This window comes from Scyliorhinus torazame, chromosome 6 (genome assembly GCF_047496885.1).
Source record: "Scyliorhinus torazame isolate Kashiwa2021f chromosome 6, sScyTor2.1, whole genome shotgun sequence".
NCBI classification, from domain to species: Eukaryota; Metazoa; Chordata; class Chondrichthyes; order Carcharhiniformes; family Scyliorhinidae; genus Scyliorhinus; species Scyliorhinus torazame.
Genome location: NC_092712.1, coordinates 104,883,831 through 104,903,570, shown reverse-complemented (window position 1 = coordinate 104,903,570; position 19,740 = coordinate 104,883,831). Strand labels below are relative to the sequence as shown.

At 47.3% G+C, this 19,740-nt stretch overlaps 1 protein-coding gene across 3 annotated transcripts in view; it reads right to left on the bottom strand.

Annotated features, from left to right (window-relative positions):
• LOC140424932 (cilia- and flagella-associated protein 69-like) overlaps nt 1–19,740 on the bottom strand; it is a 186,983-nt gene that overhangs the window by 122,826 nt on the left and 44,417 nt on the right. For all 3 annotated transcript variants that reach the window (XM_072508617.1, XM_072508615.1, XM_072508616.1), the window contains exons 4-8: nt 16,211–16,320; nt 13,572–13,648; nt 5,453–5,551; nt 5,111–5,263; nt 613–790 (exon numbers count right to left, since the gene is read on the bottom strand). In XM_072508617.1, the coding sequence (XP_072364718.1) occupies nt 613–790; nt 5,111–5,263; nt 5,453–5,551; nt 13,572–13,648; nt 16,211–16,320 (617 nt within the window). The remainder of the gene's footprint in view (nt 1–612; nt 791–5,110; nt 5,264–5,452; nt 5,552–13,571; nt 13,649–16,210; nt 16,321–19,740) is intronic.

Genomic DNA, 19,740 nt, shown 5'->3' with positions numbered 1-19,740 from the left:
CCCACTCCACTCCCCCACCTACTTCTTAAATAGTTCCGACACCCAAATTCTTCTGACTTAACCTGAACTCACTATCCGACTACCTACCTTGACTCCCCCAACCTAACCTCACAATCCTATTCACTCAACCCTCTCACATTACCTTTACCCACTACAGTCCCTTACCAGCTTCCCTTAGTCATCCTACCCCTTACCCACATACCACACCCAACTATACCTTTACCTCCACCAACCTACCTCCTTAACTATTTACCTTCTCTCCATAGCTTTTCAAAGAAGCTTTTAAACTCTTCAATTGCCAGAATATGGCAGCTAGTGCTGTAAAATAGGGTGTGGCTTCTGCACGGATTCCCATATCCAAGGTTTCCTTTCCGTTTAGAAGGATCCTCCATCAGAACAATCCTCAGAAAAACTGGAGGAAAGTAAGTAGGTATTTTTTTCTGGTTAGGGCTAGAACCAGAGGTTCCAACCCTAATTGGAAGATTTGGGCCTTTGAAACTTGAACAAACACATCAAAATTATTGCAGCTTTGAATAAATTATATTTAATCTCCCATCAGAAATTAGCACTTAAATAACCTTTTTGGTTAGCGTGATTACTTTGAACACTCACTTGATACATTCAAAATTACTCAGCTGATCAACAAGTTCCTTCTTAGAGGCCTGATCCAATAAGTTCCACAGGACTTCAGATGCCCGAAATAAAAGTTGTCCAGATGGATCTGGATCATTTAGGATGTGGCAGATTTTATTTGCTGCCTGTGCATTCAACATCAGGTTACAGTTCATCGCTGGAATCAGACAAACAAGTCAAATGTTGTAGTAAACCAATTATGAATATTACAGTCGACAATTCAAATAACTTAATCATAAATAAGTTTCAAATATATGAGATGAAAAAATAATCCTGGTTACCTGTAGCCTTTGAAAGAATGTAAAGTATAATTCTAGCATTGCACCGCTATTTAATTTTTTTATTGGTTAGCATGTTCATGCTCAACTTAGTCTCCACAATGACCTGAATCAGGGAATTAAAAGCTTGAAAAAATGGTGATCATCAGCCATTTCTTTTCTTGGATGTCCATTTAGTTAAGAGATCAGCCCTGTTCTCTGCTTTCAGTTGTTCTTTTTTCATCAAAAATGAATGCAATCTGTAGCCTGAGCACACTCCATTGTTATAGCCACAGGTGGGACTTTTGTTCATCAGTATTGATTAAATGGAAAGGTTGCATGCCATGGGATATTATGTTCTGTAGCATATAGTGACTCACACGTAAATACTTAATGGCAGAATTTTTCAGATGGCAGGGTTTCCTGGTCTGCCATCCAAAAAGTCAGTGGAGATTGCATCACCACCGATACTGGTAAGGGGTGCCTATCTATCATTGTCTACCCCTATAAGCTCCCTCTCTCTCAAGAGGGGTGACATGCGGGAGGCATTTGTGTGACCCATCACAGACTGTTGGCCTGCCACTATTATAGGGTACAGGTTGTGTTTATTTCTGTGGAAAATTAAGCACTGGATTTTCCAGCCCTGGCATGCTGGCGTATGTGGCAAGCCAGCCAAAAGTCTATTGACTTTGGCAGTCCCGGAAGATCTTGCCGGTGTGTGGGTATAGAAAATCTCGCCCAAAGTGATTTTTAAAAATGTCTTCAGGAGAAGGCAGCACCGAACGCAAAAAGAATGGCTAAGACTGGCAGAAACGTATTGCATCTCTACACCCTGACCCCCATGGAGGAGGAGGCCTATAAACTGTTGGAGTACCAGAGCAGCTCCTCCATCAGTGATGGTGGAGCAGCAGAATCAATGCATAAGATTGAGTGTAATGAGTGCAGGGGCACAAGGGCCCTTCTGACACATATGAAGCGCTCATGTGTTCTCCACTGGATACATGGAACTCCACAATAAGGATAGTTGTAATAACTTAATAAGAAAACCTGAATCCTTCAACCTATCTATTCTCTCACACAGCTTAGGATCAGAGAGTTGGAGTGATTGGGTGGGGGTTGGGGTGGTGTGAGATGGGGGTAGTAAGGTGAATTGGGGATTATTCAGCAAGTTTGCTTCTAAACACTTTTAGTGTATAAAAATGTTCTTCCAATACAGCTTCTGGTGTAAATCACTTTAAAAGCCTGTGATTAAAAATTCTAAGCATTCTGTTATAAATGTCAGGACAAAGGGCGGCATGGTGACACAGTGGTTAGCACTGCTGCCTCACGGCGCCGAGGACCCAGATTCGATCCCGGGGCACCGTCTGTTTGGAGTTTGCACATTCTCCCCGTGTCTGCGTGGGTCTCACCCCCACAGCCCAAAGATGTGCAGGGTAGGTGGATTGGCCACTCTAAATTGCCCCTTAATTGGAAAAATTTAAAAAAAAAATGTCAGTTTATAGCATCTGGTAGTGCAAGTGTCCCCCGGTGGGGATAATTCCATTAACAACATTAAAAGTTGGAAGGATACATGGAGGGGTCCGGGCGGTGTATCTCCATTTTCCAGATGTTTTAAGTTTCAGTGGGTGCGATTCTCCGGCCTCATTGCGCTCTGGTTTGAGCTAATCGAGGCCGGAGAACAGCGGGAGAGACCAAAAACGAGGTCTGCGCCAGGCCTCAAACAGTTTGCAATGCAACCAGCCCGCTCCTGTGCGCGAAATCAGGATCTCGCTGCAGCGTGGCGAGAAACCAATTATCACCACTCTAGCCCAATTTCCATACAGGGAGCCACCCCATATCCAACGGCCTTCTGTCATTCAGCGGCCTCCCCAGCAAGCGTTCATGCTGCCGTCGATTAGTACTCCTTTTGAAAAACGTGAACCTGGCGGAAAGGCTTCTGTAGAGAACCGAAGAGATGAGTAGCCATCTCTGCTCACAGGGAAAGAGCCCGGGGGTGCAGTGTTTGCCACCCCTGTGCTTGGTGGGGGGCGGGGGGTGAGGGCTCCTCCGCTGAGTGTGGGGACCTTCCGGAGGGGGAGGCCGCCATGGGAGGGTGGCAGGAGACGCTGGAAGAGCAACCGGGGGGGGGGTAACCGCTCGCAGCACCACCATGCCAACTCCTGGATCGCATGTCCATGTTCCGGGGCAGCACTCGACCCTGCCCATCTGCTCCAATGCCCACACATAACCCTCAACTGCTCAGGCTTCTGGCTGTGCGGCTGAAGGCTATTGCTAATATGGAATTGGAAATCATGATAAGTGAGCACTTATCATGATAAGTGAGTACACCCAAGTAGATTCCCGTGGGTGGGTGGGCCTTGTAGCATGTGGGGGTCATTGCCTCCTATCCCAATCACACCCTGATGTCTGGACACTGTGCTTGAACAATGTGGGAGCCAACACCGGAGGAGGGTTGCCTGCAGAGATTGGCAAAGGGTCCAGAAGTCAGCCTCCATTATGGAAGGAAGTGACAGAGGCATCATAATGGTTGTGCAAAAAGATGTTTAATATGCTGTACAATAACCCCACTCCTGATAGTGCCACCCCCCACACCCCAACCCCCTACCCCCCCCCCCCCCCCCCCATTGTACACCCTATCAACCCCGCTGTCCTGGTGCCCTCAGTGATCCTCAACGTGCCTGGCCCTCTTAGCTCTACCAGTACATCTAGGTGTTTCCCCAGGATGCACATCTGAGGTGGAGGCTGACAGCTGCTTATCTCATCCTGTGGCTTTCGATGCCCCTGGCGGGCGTCCTCTGGGGGCTCTGGGACCGGAGGGCCCGGTTCACTTGTCGGTGGCACATGCACAGCCTTGCCGCCTTGTCCCGCGTGCTGACCTTGAGACACAGCCTCATCAGAGGGTCGAACTCGGGGGAGCTGGTGGCCACTGTCGCCACTCCATGGGACGGGTTCGGGTTGGCACTTTGCACCCGCTTCTTTGGTCGGTGCCCATAGGGCCCTGGGGTTCATCTTGGGACAGACGTGCAACTGGTTCGAGCTCCGGCTGCCACTGCAACATCTGGCTCTGTCAGCCTTGGTAACTCCCCCATGGTCTGCACCATTGTGTCAATGCCCTCAGCAATGCTCCTCAGTGACTGGGACATGCTCTTCAGTGCTTCGGCCAATCCTATCTGAGAGCGAGACATGTTCCCCAAAACCTCAAGCCTGGTACTGGGTGACATCCCCCAGAGAGTCAGACATTCTGCTGAGACACTCAGTCATGGCTGTCACCGACTGAGCGGCACCTTGGACACCTTCACTCATGGTGCCGACGTCGTGCACCAGGCTCTCCACTGTGGTCGCCACCCTAGCAGTGTTGGCCTCGGTGCCACGCATTGCCAGTGACATCTCCTGCGCCCATAGCCTCTGGGACTCCTACAAGCGGCTATGGATCTGCTGGAGTGACGCTGACAATTCCCTCTGAAAGTCCTGGCTGCACCCTATCGTCTCCATCAGCTCCGGATACCTCTGTACCACAGGCTCAGCATCAGGCTGGGACCAGCTGGGTCCTGGCATCAAGCAGACCCCCAACTGCTGTCTCGCCTGGGGGTTCCTGCCTCCATCTGATGTGCATCATCAGCAGTGTGGTGCTCACCAGTTTGTGCCCCAGAAGCCTGACCATTAATATGTCCCACAGAGGTGTGCGTATCTGCTCTGGTGGAAAATGGGGATGACAGCTGTGTTGCAACTAAAACAGTTCCATTCCTGGAGCTCTCCTCCAAGGTGTTCTCCTCAGTGTCAGGAAAGGGTGCCAACCGGTTTGGGCCACTGAATTTTGAATATTGGAAAATGACTGTATTTCTTGCATATATATTGATCCAGAGTTTTCCAACTGTTTCAGGCTGATTTACGGTAGTCCCTGGTGTATAAAAAATGGGGATAACAAAGCTTTCCACACAGTATCTGATGTCTAATAGTTGCTTTTATAAATCAATCTATCATAGCCATGTTAATGACATTGTTACATAAGTACATCCATACAATAGCTTTATTTAATAGTGCTGTAATGTAAAACAAATATAATCGATATAAATATTATCCAATAGATTTGAAAAGGGGGTTGATGTCAAATTCTGCAGACACTTTGCATTTTACATCTTCATTCCAAAAACAAGTTAATAGACATCAGAATAAGCTGTTATAAATCAAAATATACTGCAAATAGTTGAGTAAATACCTACCAGATGAACGTGAAAGACACTGCAAAGTCTGCATTATCCGTAACTTTACCTCTGGTTGACTTCCAACTAGAGCAAGGCCCATTACCAGGGTTTCTACCACACCACTCTCTTCAATCATTTGCATATTGTAGCTATTACTAGTTGGATAATATTCTGAAAAAAGTTGTGTTAATTGAAAGGTCTGAGTAACAAAACCAAAATCTTTTTGAAAGTAATTAGCTTGCACCCAATTAAGACTACAGAAGGTTCACAGAAAATTTGACACGGTAAATACATTTTTGGCAAAAGCTTGAATTAAATATAGCAAAAAGAGTGTGGAGTGACTAAATTGCACTAGAATACCTTCAAATTCCTGTTTGGGTGGTTCTTTGGAATACAGTCTTATTATGGAGTCACAGAGTTGTAATCGGACCTTTGCACTGGGTACTCTCAGTAAATAACCTGTCAGAGAATTGATGAGAATCATTGGTTGCAATACTGCCCTTTTCCTTACTCCTGAATTCAACTCTGAACTCAAATTATTGTGCTTAATTTCCATTTTTAAAATATTAGAAACGGTTACAATCAAAAGTTACTTTTCAGGTTATTAGAAATGCATTAAGGGGATAATATGGATGGCTTAATGAGATGCCCAAAACTCTTACTGAACTCAATTATCTGCCACAGGAAAGTTAGAAATATTAGCAGTATAGGCATTGATATTGAATGTCATCTGTGCCTACCAAAGCAGACACATGTTCCATTCCTGCTTTTCAAAAGTTTCATTCCCTTCATTTTCAATACATAATTTTTTTAATATAATGGTTTCAAATTGTTATTTAACTGCTTGGATATTAAACATCACCTGGGAGAAATCAGAAATACAATTCTGGTGCAGAATACAGTGTGACAGAATCTGGAACTCTCTGCCACATGGTGGAATTGAGGTATATCACATAGACGCATTAAAGGGGAAACTAGGTAACCACATGCAGGAGTAAAGAAATGAATAATCTATGAATGGGGTGTGATGAAGAAGGATAGTGGATGCAACTATACAGCTTAAATCCGACGTGTCGGCTGCGGACAGTGTCCAGCGCCACCACACTCGGCCGGGGTCCGTGCTGCTGGCCGGGGGCTGGAGGTCAGGTGTTTTGGTGGTGGGTGGTCAGCGGCTGGGCTGTGGGGTCGCGGTTGGCAGGTTAAGATTCGCGCAGGGTTGACGCCCTGTTTTACAGTGCGACTGGTGCAGGTCGTCAGCCATGCGCATGTGCAGCCCGGGTCCCGGCCATTCTCCGCCTGTTTTTGGCACAACCGCGGGGGGGGGTTCAAGCGATGCCAGTGTTAGCCCCTCACCAGTCCCGGATTCTGTGAGGGGTTTGCACCAATTTTCCTGTTGTGAACCTCCCGCGGATTCTCCGTTCCCGCCGGCACTTAGCCGCAGAAACGGAGAATCCAGCCCAAGGTATCTGGCTCGTTAATTAAGATCTTTTTACATACTCTCGCTGGCACGGGGCGCCTACCTCAATCCCGATGCCAAGGGAGCCGGAGCATCAGATAGGGGGTTAGCGTCCGGCATCAATCCTGTTTTCTCCCCAACGCAGAATTCTCCACTGCATTAGAAACTCTGCTGCCAACGGCGCAAAGTGGAGAATCCAGACCCATATTTCTTTTTTTTTCAAATATTGTTGTTCACATTTTCCAAACTTAATGCATGACATAAACATGGCCTTCCAGTGGCGGCCATGGAGAGTGGTTGCATACAGTGTGGCTCCTGCTTGAAGGTACTGATTTTGCTCCCTTTTACCCCAACTTCAGTGTAATTTGGGCAGATACGTTGAACAGAGAGTGGAAGAGATTCAGTTCTCCCTCGGATGGGCATATCCGCAGGTTATCAAACCAAACAGAAGACAGTGAATCCTAAGAGTTGAAGAAGACCCGTGGTGCAGCATCAGTGGAAAAATGGCGGAGGAGGACAAGTGGTATCCAATTAGAGTGACCGGATTGTGTCGTTGGAAGTGGGGATGGCGATCCTGGGGGACATGTGCAAGACACTGCGAGCAAAGGTGGAGGACCAGGAAAAAAGGTCCAGGCAGCAAAATCTTCTGATTGTGGGCCTACAGGACGGAGTGGAGGGAATGAGTGCAACGGGCTACGTTACAAGGATGCTGGTGAGGTTGGTGGACAAGAAGATGCTGGACAAGGCCCCGGAGGTGGATTAGGCCAATAGGTCCCTGAGGCAGAAGCCAAGGGCAGAGGAGCCGCCGCGGCCAGATCCAGGATAAGGAAAAGATCCTGAGATGGGCCAGAGCGCAGCACGCTTGCAATGGGGAAGGAAACCAAATCCAGATTCATCAGGATTGGTGCAGAGCTGGCCAAGAGATGGTCGGGGTTCAATAAGGAGAAGGCAGTGTTGTACCGGCGGAAGATGTGGTTTAGAGTGTTTTACCCGGCCAAACTTTGCGTCACTTTCGAGGGCCGGGAATATTACTGGATGCCGGTGGCGGGGAATGACGTTCTTGAGGAACATGAGTTGGGGAGGGCTGAAAGAGGAATGTGGGTGGAAGTTCTGTCTCTATTATATTTTGTTACATGTTTTGTTTACCAATGGGGAAATGTTGTTATGGGAGTGACACACGCACACCCATTTTTGTATTTTTGCATTGAAGTTAAATTGTTTTTTGGAGGGGGCCCTGCTGGGGGTATAATGTTCAATTGTATTACACTATTTGTTATGCTCTGCACAGTGCATGAGGGGTTGTTGTGGCTCGGGGTGGAGCGGTTCGAGAATATTCTGTATGGGGGCCATTTGGGGCAATGTTTCTTGCATTGGGTTAGGTGCAGGGTATAGGGGGAGGAGGACTGGAGAGAAGCAATGGGAGGGTGCAGGAAAGATAGGTAGAGTGCGTGGTGACAGTGGGTTTAGGACCTTCAGGTGGGACTCGCCATGTTGGCAAGAAATGCGAGTGAACATAAGTGGGGGGGGGGGCTGCGGTGGTTAGCAAATGTAGGGGAGGGGGGCTGGGAGAGGGGGGTGGGGGAGGGGGAAGGGGAGGCGACGCAGCAGTTATGTAGGGTAAGTTTGGCCATCGACGGGCCGGATGGGCCAACTTGGGTGGGCCGATTCCGAGTTGGGATGAGGGGGTGCAGCTCAAGGAAATGCATCTCCGGGTGAAAAATCTGGGGTGGGATTCTCCTTTGGCTTCAGCTGAAATCGGGAAATGTGATTGGGCAGAGAATAGATTCCGACACTGAAATCGCGGTGGGCGCCAAGTTGACGCCAAATCGCAATTCTCTGTCACCTCAACAGCGGCGTCAATGCGGTCCGAAACGCACGTACAGTAAACACCGTTTGCCTATCATTTTATTTAAAATATTTTTATTTGCCATATTTTCATCATTTACACCATACAAAGAAAGAAAACAAAAACAGAACAACCTCAACAATATAAATGCTAAAAAAATAGACTCATAGAACAAAAATGAAAACAAGCCATCCCCCTCCTCCCCCACTTAGCATCCACCGGCAACCAACTCCCGAAAGTACTGAATAAACAAACCCCAAGAATTGTTAGAACCCCTCCTGCGCATCCCTCAGCTTAAACACATGGGGCGGGATTCTCCCGTACCCGGCGGGGCGGGTGGTCCCGGCGGGATGGAGTGGCGTGAACCACTCCGGCGTCGGGCTGCCTCAAAGGTGCGGAATCCTCCGCACCTTCAGGGGCTAGGCCTGCCCCGGAGTGGTTGGTGCCCCACCGGCCGGCGTGGAAGGCATTTGGCGCCGTGCCAGCCGGGGTCGAAGGGACTCCGCTGGCCGGCGCGGGTCCGTGCATGCGTGGGAGCGCCAGCGTCTGCTGACGTCATCCCTGCGCATGCGCACATGGAGTCACCTCCGCACCGGGAATGGTGGATGACCACGGCCTCTGGTGCGGAAGGAATAGAGTACCCCCACGACACAGACCCGCCCGCGGATCGGTGAGCCCAGACCGAGGGCCAGGCCACCGTGGCGGCACATCCCGGGGCCAGATCCCCGTGACCCTCCAATAACCCCGGAGGCAGCCCGCGCCGCCAGGTCCCGCTGGTAAGGGATCAACTCCAATTTTTGCCGGCGGGACTTCGGTCCATCACGGGCCGGAGAATTCCGGCGGCCCCGAGGCCCATTGAGTCGTTCCGGACCCTGCCATTCTCCGAGGCGGGCGGCGCAACTCACGCCACGCTGGTTTTTGGGGGGTGGGAGAATTCGGAGGCCAGCGGGGGCGGGATTCACGCCGACCCAGCGGGGGGTCGGAGATCCCGCCCATGATCATGATTTGCGGGGTCTCTCCCACATCGCTCACAGACATCCTCACCCCCTTAAACAGCTGGCTCATCTTTGATTTTGTGAGGTGCACCCTATACACAACCTTCAATTGTATCACTCCCAACTTTGCGCACGAGGTTGAGGTGTTCACCTTTCGCAGCACCTCACACCACAGACGTCTTCCATCACCCCTCCCAGCTCTTCCTATGCCTTAACCCCTCCATGGACATCCTATCCTCCTCCAGGATCGTCCCATAAATCCCTGACACAACCCCCTTCTGCAACCGCCCCCACTGTCAGTACCGCCTTAAACAATGAGGAGCCGGCGTTATTGGGACGGTCGGGGAAACAAACCTTGCAAAATCTCGAACCTGCAGGTATCTAATCGCTTCTTCTTCTCAACCCGTACTTCTCTCCCAGCTCCTCCAAGCTCACAAATTGTCCCCCAAGAAACAGATCCTTCATTTCCTTAATCCCCTTCTCGTTCCATCTCCGAAACCTCGCATCCACCCTCCCCGGCTCAAACCCATGATTCCCACTAATCGGCATCCCCCCTGACCCAGTCTCCAGCTTTAAGTGCTGTCTAAACTACCTCCAGACCTTCAAAGTAGCCAACACAACTGGACTCCCTGAATACTGACCCGCTGCCATCGGGAGCCGCGCCGTTGCCAGCGCCCACATCTCCAACCCCGACACGAGTCCTCCTCCACCTTAACCCATCGGAACTCCCTCCCAGCAGCCATACCCACGCCACGTACCTCAGCCCGATTCCAAATCTTTCCAAAACCGCCATCAAATAACCCCACTCGACCTGATCAAACGCCTTCTCTGCATCCAGCGCCACCACCATCTCTGTCTCCTTTCCCTCCGCCGGCAATATGATCACATTTAACAACCTTCTCACATTCGAAAACAGCTGCCTTCCTTTCACGAACCCCATCTGATCCTCTCCTATCACCTTCGGGAGATATCCCCCAAACGTCTGATGCAAGGCCCCCTTCCTATCGCATCCTCAAACATTCCCACCATCAGCGGGACCAAGACCAACCTAACCTGAAACTTCTTATAATATTCCACTGGAAACCCATCCAGTCCCGCCGCCTTCCCTGACGGCATCCTCCCAATTGCCTCCTTTACCTCCTGCTCCCCCACTGGCCTCTCCTACGCTGCCCTACCCTCTTCACCATTTAAATATCATTAGCAGGCCTGACCCAGTATTTTCCAGGGCCTTCGCCATTCTCCGCCTAGGATGGGCCAAATTCCCGACGGCTCGGTTCACTTGTGCTTTTAAAAATCGCAAAACTGGTGTCATGACTGCTGAGGGGAGGAGAGGGCAAAGGGAAAGTGTCCAACATTGCCATAGTTTGCTGACAGTTGTGCCGCTAGCTGGGGGCCTTCTGCCAGGGCCAGGGTGAGTTGCAGGGGGTGGCCTGTGGTGTCAGGATGGACGGGCACGGAACACCATTGCCGCAGCTGGAAAGGCAGCCGTGGAGCTGCACATGCCGCGAACAGCTCACGGTGAACGTAGTGCTACAGGTTGTATAGGTGTTCCCACAGGCCAACCCCGTATGTGCCCTCTGGCCCCAGCGAACCCATCAGCTGTATGGGCAAGCTCCAGCATAACCAGTACCATCTTATTGGCTGGGATGATAATGTGTGGGGATTGTAATGTGTATATGCGGCTGTAGCTTGTCAGGCTCCCGAGTGTCAATCATGGACCCGACGAATCCCACACTATTTTTCATTGGAATCGATTGTGTTCCACATGGCGCCGGTGTTAAACCCTCCACAGTCACTGAATCGGTCCAGGTTCAGCACTAGTTTTGCCATCGTGAAATTCCATGAATCCTGCCCTGGCATCAGCTCTTAGTCTCAGGAACGGAGAATCCAGCCCCAGGTGAGGCTGAGGAAGGGGTGGGAGGGGCAAGTGTTCCACTCAGGGAGGACACACAGATTGGATCAGGTTAGAGGAGGAGTCTTGCAAGGGGACAAGCCTGAGGGCCCTTATGAGGCTGCGCTGCCATTCGCACCAAGGAAGTACATGAGTAGTACAGTGGTGGAGTCATTCATAAAAATTTGGAACCAGCTGAGGAGGCACTTTAAACTGGGGCACATGTCAGTGGTGATGACACTGTGTGGGAATCATTGGTTAGCGCCGGGGTGAGGGGGTTGGATGGAATTTACAGGAGATGGAAATTCCCGCCACGCCGCTCCGACACTGGGACGTGATTCTCCGACGATCAGAGATTCGGCGCCAATCGTGCCCCCGCGGTCGCCGAAGCACCGTTGGCCGGGGTCCGCTGAAATAGGCCCCCGCGGCGATTCTCCGTGGGCGATGTGCCAAACTCCAGCTGAGTCCCGCCGGCGTGGTTTAAACCTGGTACCACCCGGCGGGAGCTCAGACCCACGGCTACGGTGAACGTCCTGGTGGGGAGGCGGTGGGATCTGACTCCGGGGGGGGGGGGGGGGGCTCCAAGGGGTCCAGGCCTGCGATCGGGGGCTTCCAATCGGCGGGCGGCCACTATCTGGAGGGGGCCTACCTCCTTCTGAGCGGCCCGTTGTAAGATCCCTGACAGGTTGCTCCGCGCCAGTGCGGAGATGGCAACCATGCGTGGAGACGGCCGTTGCGGCATGCACAGACCCGCGCCGACCGTGCAAGGCCACCTTTCGGCGCCGGAGCAGCGCGCAGCACTCCACGCCATGCTAGTCCCCTAAGGACCGGTGAATTGCTGGGCCAGGAGGTCCGTTGACGCTAGCGTACACCACTCCGGTGTTTACGCCAGCATCAACACTTGGCCGGGATTTCGGAGAATCCTGGCCATGGTCTTAGGTATTATGCCTAAACCTCAGCCTTCCGGATACACCGCACCAAACTGCACACCGCTCTTAAAAAGCGCTGACTTCGCCTTATTAAAGGCTGCCTGCCTCCTTGTCAATTCCACCATGATATCTTGGTAAATTTGAATACTGTCGCCCTCCGAACCTTCCAATTCTCCTTGGCCCACTTCAGGACCCTCCCCTATGTCTGATAGATGTGAAAACATGCTATCGATGCTCATGGTGGCTCATTCGCCTGTGGTTCCGCCTACAGCGCTCAATGGGCCCGATCCAGCTCAATGGGGGGTACTTGATCCTCATTCCCCATCAACTTCATAAACATTGCCTCAAAATATACAGGCAACCCCACAATCTTGAGATTCTGCCGCCTCAACCTGTTCTTCAAGTCCTTGGCCTTAGCTCTCAGGCCCTTGTTCCCGTCCGCCACATTCCACAGCCTGGCATCCAGCAAGGCCAGCTGATCCCTGTCACTACTGTTTTTCATCCACCCCCTTCAACACTTCACCCTTCTCCAGCACTGTCTCCCAAGTCTTCCCCAAATCCTCCTTTATCTGGACCAATGCATCATCCACCAATTTTTTGAGGGTCTCCACCATTTCTCTCCCTTGCCTCTCAAAATGCTTGCCAAATTGTCTTTCAAATTTAACAGCCATTACCTCCTTCAGCTTGTTCAATGTGCTAGGTACAGCCCCACCAAACAAGCTTGCCTCCGCATCTTCAATCCAGCAGGACTCCACACCTTGCTCAATTCCTCAGAAGGGCTACCGCTCACACCTTTCTTTCTAATGTTCTTTTTTGTGCCTTTTGACATCCTCACACAAAAGGCTTTCAAATGGGATGAATTTGCCCACCAATTAGCCCCGGGAACCGGATGAAAAGAACGAAAAACCATGGACTCTAGGAGATACCTTACGTGCAACCTCCTTCTACATGTTGCCACCGGAAATCCCAGACCTATATTTTTCATGCTATTTGTAACGAGAGGCAAAGAAATTCCCCAAATAAAGGAATTAGAGAAAATCAAAAATATCAATTTGCAGAATTCACTCATTTGCATTTGTTCTGAGTGAAAGGGTGGAAACATCAAGTAACTCGCATCACGTGCATACATTCTGGGGAAAGGAATGTTGTATGATAAAAGGGTTTAATGAGTAGAGAAATCAAAGTGAAAACTGAAATTTTATTGTTCTTGCCATTTATAGTTATTTATTCAGTTACGTAAAATATATTACCATACATAAAACAAATGTAGATTTTTACATTCATACTATTATATAGGCTTTTGTAGTAAAGCCACTGAAATGTTTAACTTTTCTTGAACTGCACAGAATGATATTAACATACCCATTTGCGAAATAGACTCAGATACAACTTGGGCAAAGTTAGACTCATCAGAAGCCTTCTCCTTTAAAAACGGTAAGCTGATGAAAACAAGAAGATCGATGCCAGGTAAAAATCTTTATAAACTTAACATTCTGAATATGTAAACATCACTACTTATATTTTATTTGAATACATCTACAGTATTGTTAGGAAGGGAGTTTCATGATTTTGACCCAGTGACAGTGAAGGGGAATGGTGATATAGATCCATGTCAGCATAGTGTGTGACTTGGAGAGGAATATTCAGTTGGTGGCGTTCCTAAGCCCTTGTTCTAGATGGTAAAGGTCAAAGGCTTGAAAGGGGCTGTCAAAGAGGTTTTGGCTGTTGTGCACCAGTTGTGGAGGAATGAATGTTTAAACTAGTGGATCAGTTGCAGATCAAATGGGTTTCTTTATCTTGGATGGTGTTGAGCTTCTTGAATGCTGTTGAAGCATTCTGTCTCGTGGAGAGTATTCCATCACATTTCTGATTCGGGCCTTGTAGTAGTTGGGCAGGCTTTGGGAAGTCAAGAAGTGAGTTACTCACCATGGAATTGCCTGCCTCCAACCTGCTCTTAGCTACAGTCTTTATGTGGCTGGTCCAACTAATTTTCTGGACAATGGTGCCATCCAGGATGTTAATGGTGATGTTTCAGTGATGATTATGAAATTGAACACCAAGAGGCAATGGTTAAATTCTTTTTTGCTGCAGATGGTCATTGACTGATATTTGTGTGGCATGAATGTTGCTTTCCAATGATCAATCCAAATCTGAATGCTGTCCAGATCTTGCTGCATTCAGGCACTACACTGCTTCAGTACTCAAGGAGTCCTGAGTGATACTGAACACTGTGCAATAATCATCCCCACTTCTGACTTTCTGATAAGGGAAAATCATTGATGAAGCGACTGAAGATAGTTGAGCCCAGGATACAACCCTGAGGTAGACCTGCAGAGACGTCTTTGGGCTGAGATGATGGGCCTCAAATAACTACAATAATTTTCCTGTGTACTATATACGAGTTCAACCAGAGGAGAGATTTCCCCCTTGATTCCCATTGCCACACTCAGCCAAATGCTGTCTTGATGTCAAGAGCTGTCACTTTCACTTTACCTGTGGAATTCTTTATCCATATTTGGACTATGACTATATCGAGGTCTACAACCAATTGGTTCTGGCAGAAACCAAACTGAGCACTTCTGAACAGGTTATTGCTGAAAATGTTTTGCTTGACAGCACTGTCAGCGACTCTGACCTTCCATCACTTTGCTGATGATTGACAGCAGACTGATGCGGAAGTAATTGGTTGAACCGGATTTGTTATGCCTTTTGTGATGAGGATATACCAGGACGATTTTCCACATTATTGGGTAGATGCCAGTGTTATATCTGAGAAGATCACTGACTTTCTTGCATTTGATGTAGTCTATTTTAAAAAATACCTTTACTTATATTTCTGTTGTCAACTTTTATTGTTCTAAATTTCTATATTACATGCATACATATGTTTACCATTCATATTGTGGACTGGCTTAGGTCAATTGGCTAAACAACTGGTTTGTGATGCAGGCCAGCAGCATGGGTTCAATTCCTGTACCTCACCCTTGCCCCTCGCCTGAGGTGCGGTGAGCTTCACGTTAAATCACCACCAGTCAGCTGTTCCCCTCAAAGGGGAAAACAGCTTCTGGTCATCTGGGACTATGGTGACTTTACTTTATCACTCATATTGAGCAGTCATATTGTAATTGGACAATGTGGCAATATCCTGTTGAAAAATGTTTGAGAATTCTGTTTGCCAGCTTGTTTTCACTTTAAGTAAATTCTTCTGATAAGTTTTAGCTTTATTATTTGATTATTTCATCGGATGTGGGCATCACCAACAAAGCCAGAATTTAGGGGCTGGTTTAGCACAGTAGGGGCTCGTTTAGCATAGTGGGCTAAATAGCTGGCTTGTAATACAGAACAAAGCCAGTAGCGCGGGTTCAATTCCCGTACCGGCCTCCCCGAACAGGCGCCAGAATGTGGCGACTAGGGGCTTTCAACAGTAACTTCATTGAAGCCTACTTGTGACAATAAGCGATTATTAATTTGTTGCCATCCCGAATTTGCCTTTGAACTGAGTAGCATTCCTTATGGAGCATCTATTCCTTGAAATCCACCTAAGCTGTTGTTAGTCATATTTGTATTTTGCTCACTGGCTGCACTATGGATCACAAATGGTCGGGGCCTGTTTTGACCATTTTTTGTCAACTAGGGTCTTTATTCTCAAATATTTACCCACTCCTCTAATTTCCCTACAAGTTAGCACCCAGCATACAAATTGGGACTAAATTATTCTTGCACATTTTCATGCCAAATGAAAATTTAAGAAACGTTCAATTCATCTAAATAATTAATGAAAATGTTGAATGCCATTATTTCAAAAGTTTGTTAGTAAATCCTAAATTTAATACAAAATTTAAATACTAGGTGAAATCTGCATTATTTTAAAATCTGCCCATTTAATAATTTAGTAGTTGAAGAAGTATTGCAAATCTACCTCCAGCTACAAACATCTATGTCACCAAATCCATTTGAGTATTTCAATAACAAGTATGTAGCAATGAAAGACAGTCACTTACCCACACAACGTGAGGATTTCACATATTGGCTGTATGTAGGCATCCTGATCTCTTACCTTTTCTGCACAAAGATTAAGAATTTTAAAGACTTGAACCAAGTCTCTAATTGGCTTTTTAACAAAAAAGAAAGTTAAGGCACGAAAACTTGATCATATATTTGGAACAAAGTCTGCTAGCATGACTCCAAGCTTTCTGTCCCTTGCCATTCCAACTTTACATCTTACTCTCATGCCCACATGTCCATCCTTGGCTTGCTGGAATATTAAAGTGAAACCCAACACAAAGTGGAGGAGATGCACCTCATCTTCCAAATAAGCACGTTACAGCCCTCAGGACACATCATTGATTTGGAGTGTGAGCTCGTTCCTCTATCTTGACCCTTTTTTAAATATATATTTTTATTAGATTTTTTTCAATTTTTACAAAGAAGGCAATAAAATAAAACACAATATCAATGCAAAACAGGCACAGTACAGCACAAGAATTATTGCAAATATGGGAACAAACACGACAGGATAAGTTTGGTATAACAGGTTTATGGAATTAGCGCCTCCAGCTTTAGTACCAAATCAATTGAAAGGAGAACTAATTGTGGGAAGAAAGAAGACAAGGTCATATAAATACAGAAGGATAATATCTTAGGCCGCACACCTTCATGTATTGCAAGATCAAGATTTATAAGATCACTCAACGAAAGCCCAACAGGGGAAGATCGGCCATGGTGGAGCCTATACATTTGAGATGAGGGCCCCTCACTTTACAGAACGCATCAGACTTAGCACAGATCACAGATTTCAGACATTCCATAGGAATGTATTTCATAATTATTTTATTTCAGTTTTAAATTGAAGGATACTTGTTGCTGGCCCAGGAGCAGAGGACATTTTTATGAGCTGCAAAAGCTAGGATGTTGTACAGCCTTTTTTCATTAACATCAGTAATTCTCCTAGCTAGAAGACCCAGAATTAGTAACAAAGGAATAAGCTCTAAGGCTCGATCAAATATCTTCTCCACCTCCCTGACTAAACCAGACCAATAGAATTAAATCTTAACACAGGCCAATATGCAGCATACATAATTACCCTTGACTACCAGGCACTTTAGGCATATCAGGGATATAGCAGGATCCAACCTGTGTCTCAGACTAGGCGTGATATGCAGACAGTGCAGTATCGTAAACTGAGTCTCCCTCATTCTATTACAGAAATAAATTGTCCTGACATAATCCCAAATGCTACCCCACGTCTCCTCATCAATATTAGTTGCCAAGTCTTTACCCAAGACTACAAGGCATCCAATGTACTAACACATGATCTAGAACACAAGGTATCATAGAACTTGCTAATTAACTGGTTAGGCTTCAATGAAGGCAGAACTCTTTCCACCGAGGAAATCACGGAGTTAAGACACAAAGTTGTCTTGTTCAGCCCCTGGGTTGCAAATACTTAAAAAAGGAGTTTCTCAGGATCAGGATGTCAAATTGTTGGCATAGGTGCTCAAAGGATGACAAGGAGGCATCCCTAACCATATCACCCAATCTACAAATGCCTCTATCCCTCCAAGTGTTGAATCCATGGTCCATAAGACTCCATGGGAGTCCAAGCAGCCCTGGATGGGAGAGACAGCGAAAGTCAATTTAGATCTACCTTTTAGCTTGCAGACCATTCTCTGCTCTAAGAGTAGAATTTTTGCATCTGGCAGAGTCTGTCTCGCTGTCTCCATAAAATAACAAGACCTGCAGAGGATAGGTCGGTAGGTCTTCTTATATATCCAGCCAAATCAAAAGTTCCTTCCTAACCCAATCATTTATGAACCTAAGGTGAGAAGCAAGTTGGTAAATCTAATATATGGGAGGTGCAGCTTGGTGAACTTTAGACGGGTCTTCTTATTCCAAATAAACAAACTAATCATTCCATAAATCTCCTTTAAAACTCTGGCTGAAAATAAAATTGACAACATCTGCAAGGGGTATAGCAATCTAAGCAACACATTAATTTTAATGAAGGCAATCCTACCCAGCCATGAGACCGGCAGGGAAGACCAACAAGCCAGGTCCCATTCAATGGAAGCAATCCGCTGAGGGCAATTAGCCCCTACAACTGCCTAAATGGAGGACCAATTGTGACTCCCAGGTATTTGAACCCCAATGGAGACCATCTAAAAGGAAAATTGGCAAGGGTGCGGAGGTCTGTCCCTCAGCTCACCCACCAGCATTGCCTCTGATTTTGTGAAGTTAATTTTATAGCCGGAGAAGGATCTAAATCAATCCACCACATCGATAAAAGCGGGAACCGAGACATTCAGCTTTGACACAAACGGCAACACATCATCCACATAAAGCATAATCTTATGCTGCTTATTCCCAATATCAAGGAGTCCAGCCTGATAGCCTCTGACAGTGGCTAAAAGCAAATTACTGTGGATGCTGGAATCTGAAACAAAAATAGAAAATACTGGACACTTGCAGCAGATCTGACCACATCTGTGGAGAGAGAAGGGAATTAATGTTTTGAGTCTGGATGACTAATCTGACTTTGACAAAGAATCATCCAGACTCGAAAGGGTAGCTCCATTCTCTCTTCATGGATGCTGTCAGACCTACTGCAATTGTCCAGTATTTTCTGCTTCTGCCAGTAGCTGTACAGCTAGCGCAAATAGCAAGGGACAAGAGACAGTCCTGTCTGGTCCCTCTCTGCAGACCAAAATACTCTAAAATCATTTACAACCATAAGAAATAGGAATGAGAGTAGACCGTTTGATCTGACACTCCGCACCTCCACTTTCCTGCCCTTTCCCCCAACTCTTGATTCCCTTGCTAATCAAGAATCTATTTATCTCAGCCTTAAATATACACAAGGATTCTGCCCTCACAGCTCTCTGTGGCATGAGGGTCCAAAGACTGTCAACTTTCTAAGAAAATAAATTCCTCCTCACCTCAGTTTTAAATTGGCACCCCTTTATTCTGAGACCATGCCCTCTGGTCCTAGACTCTCCCATGAGAAGAAATAAGCATTTACCCTGTCAAGCCCCTTAAGAATTATTTCAATGAGATCATCTCTCATTCCTCTAAATTCCAGTGAGTAGAGCCCCAACCTGTTTAACCTTTGCTCATAAGACAATCCCTCCATCATCTTAGTGAACCTTCTTTGAACCACCTCCAGCAAAATAATAACCGGAATTCTTTGGTCGTCGGAATTCACTTTTCCTGCTGGCAGCGTACCCCTGCCAGTGGATTTCACAGTGGTATGGGGTGGTTTCAATGGTAAATTTCAATGACAAATGGTGGGACTCCCACTGCCAGCGAACAGCGCATGGTATGGAAACGCATGCCTGGGGGACCGGAAAATCTCGTTCAATATCGTTCCTTAAATAAGGGACCAAAATTGCTCATAGTACTTCAGTCCCACCAGTACCTTGTACAGTTGCAGCAAGACTTCCTTACTCTTATATTCCAACCCCCTTTAAAAAAGGGCCAGCATTACATTAGACTTTCTGATTACCTGCTGCACCTGTGTGCTAGATTTCTGTGT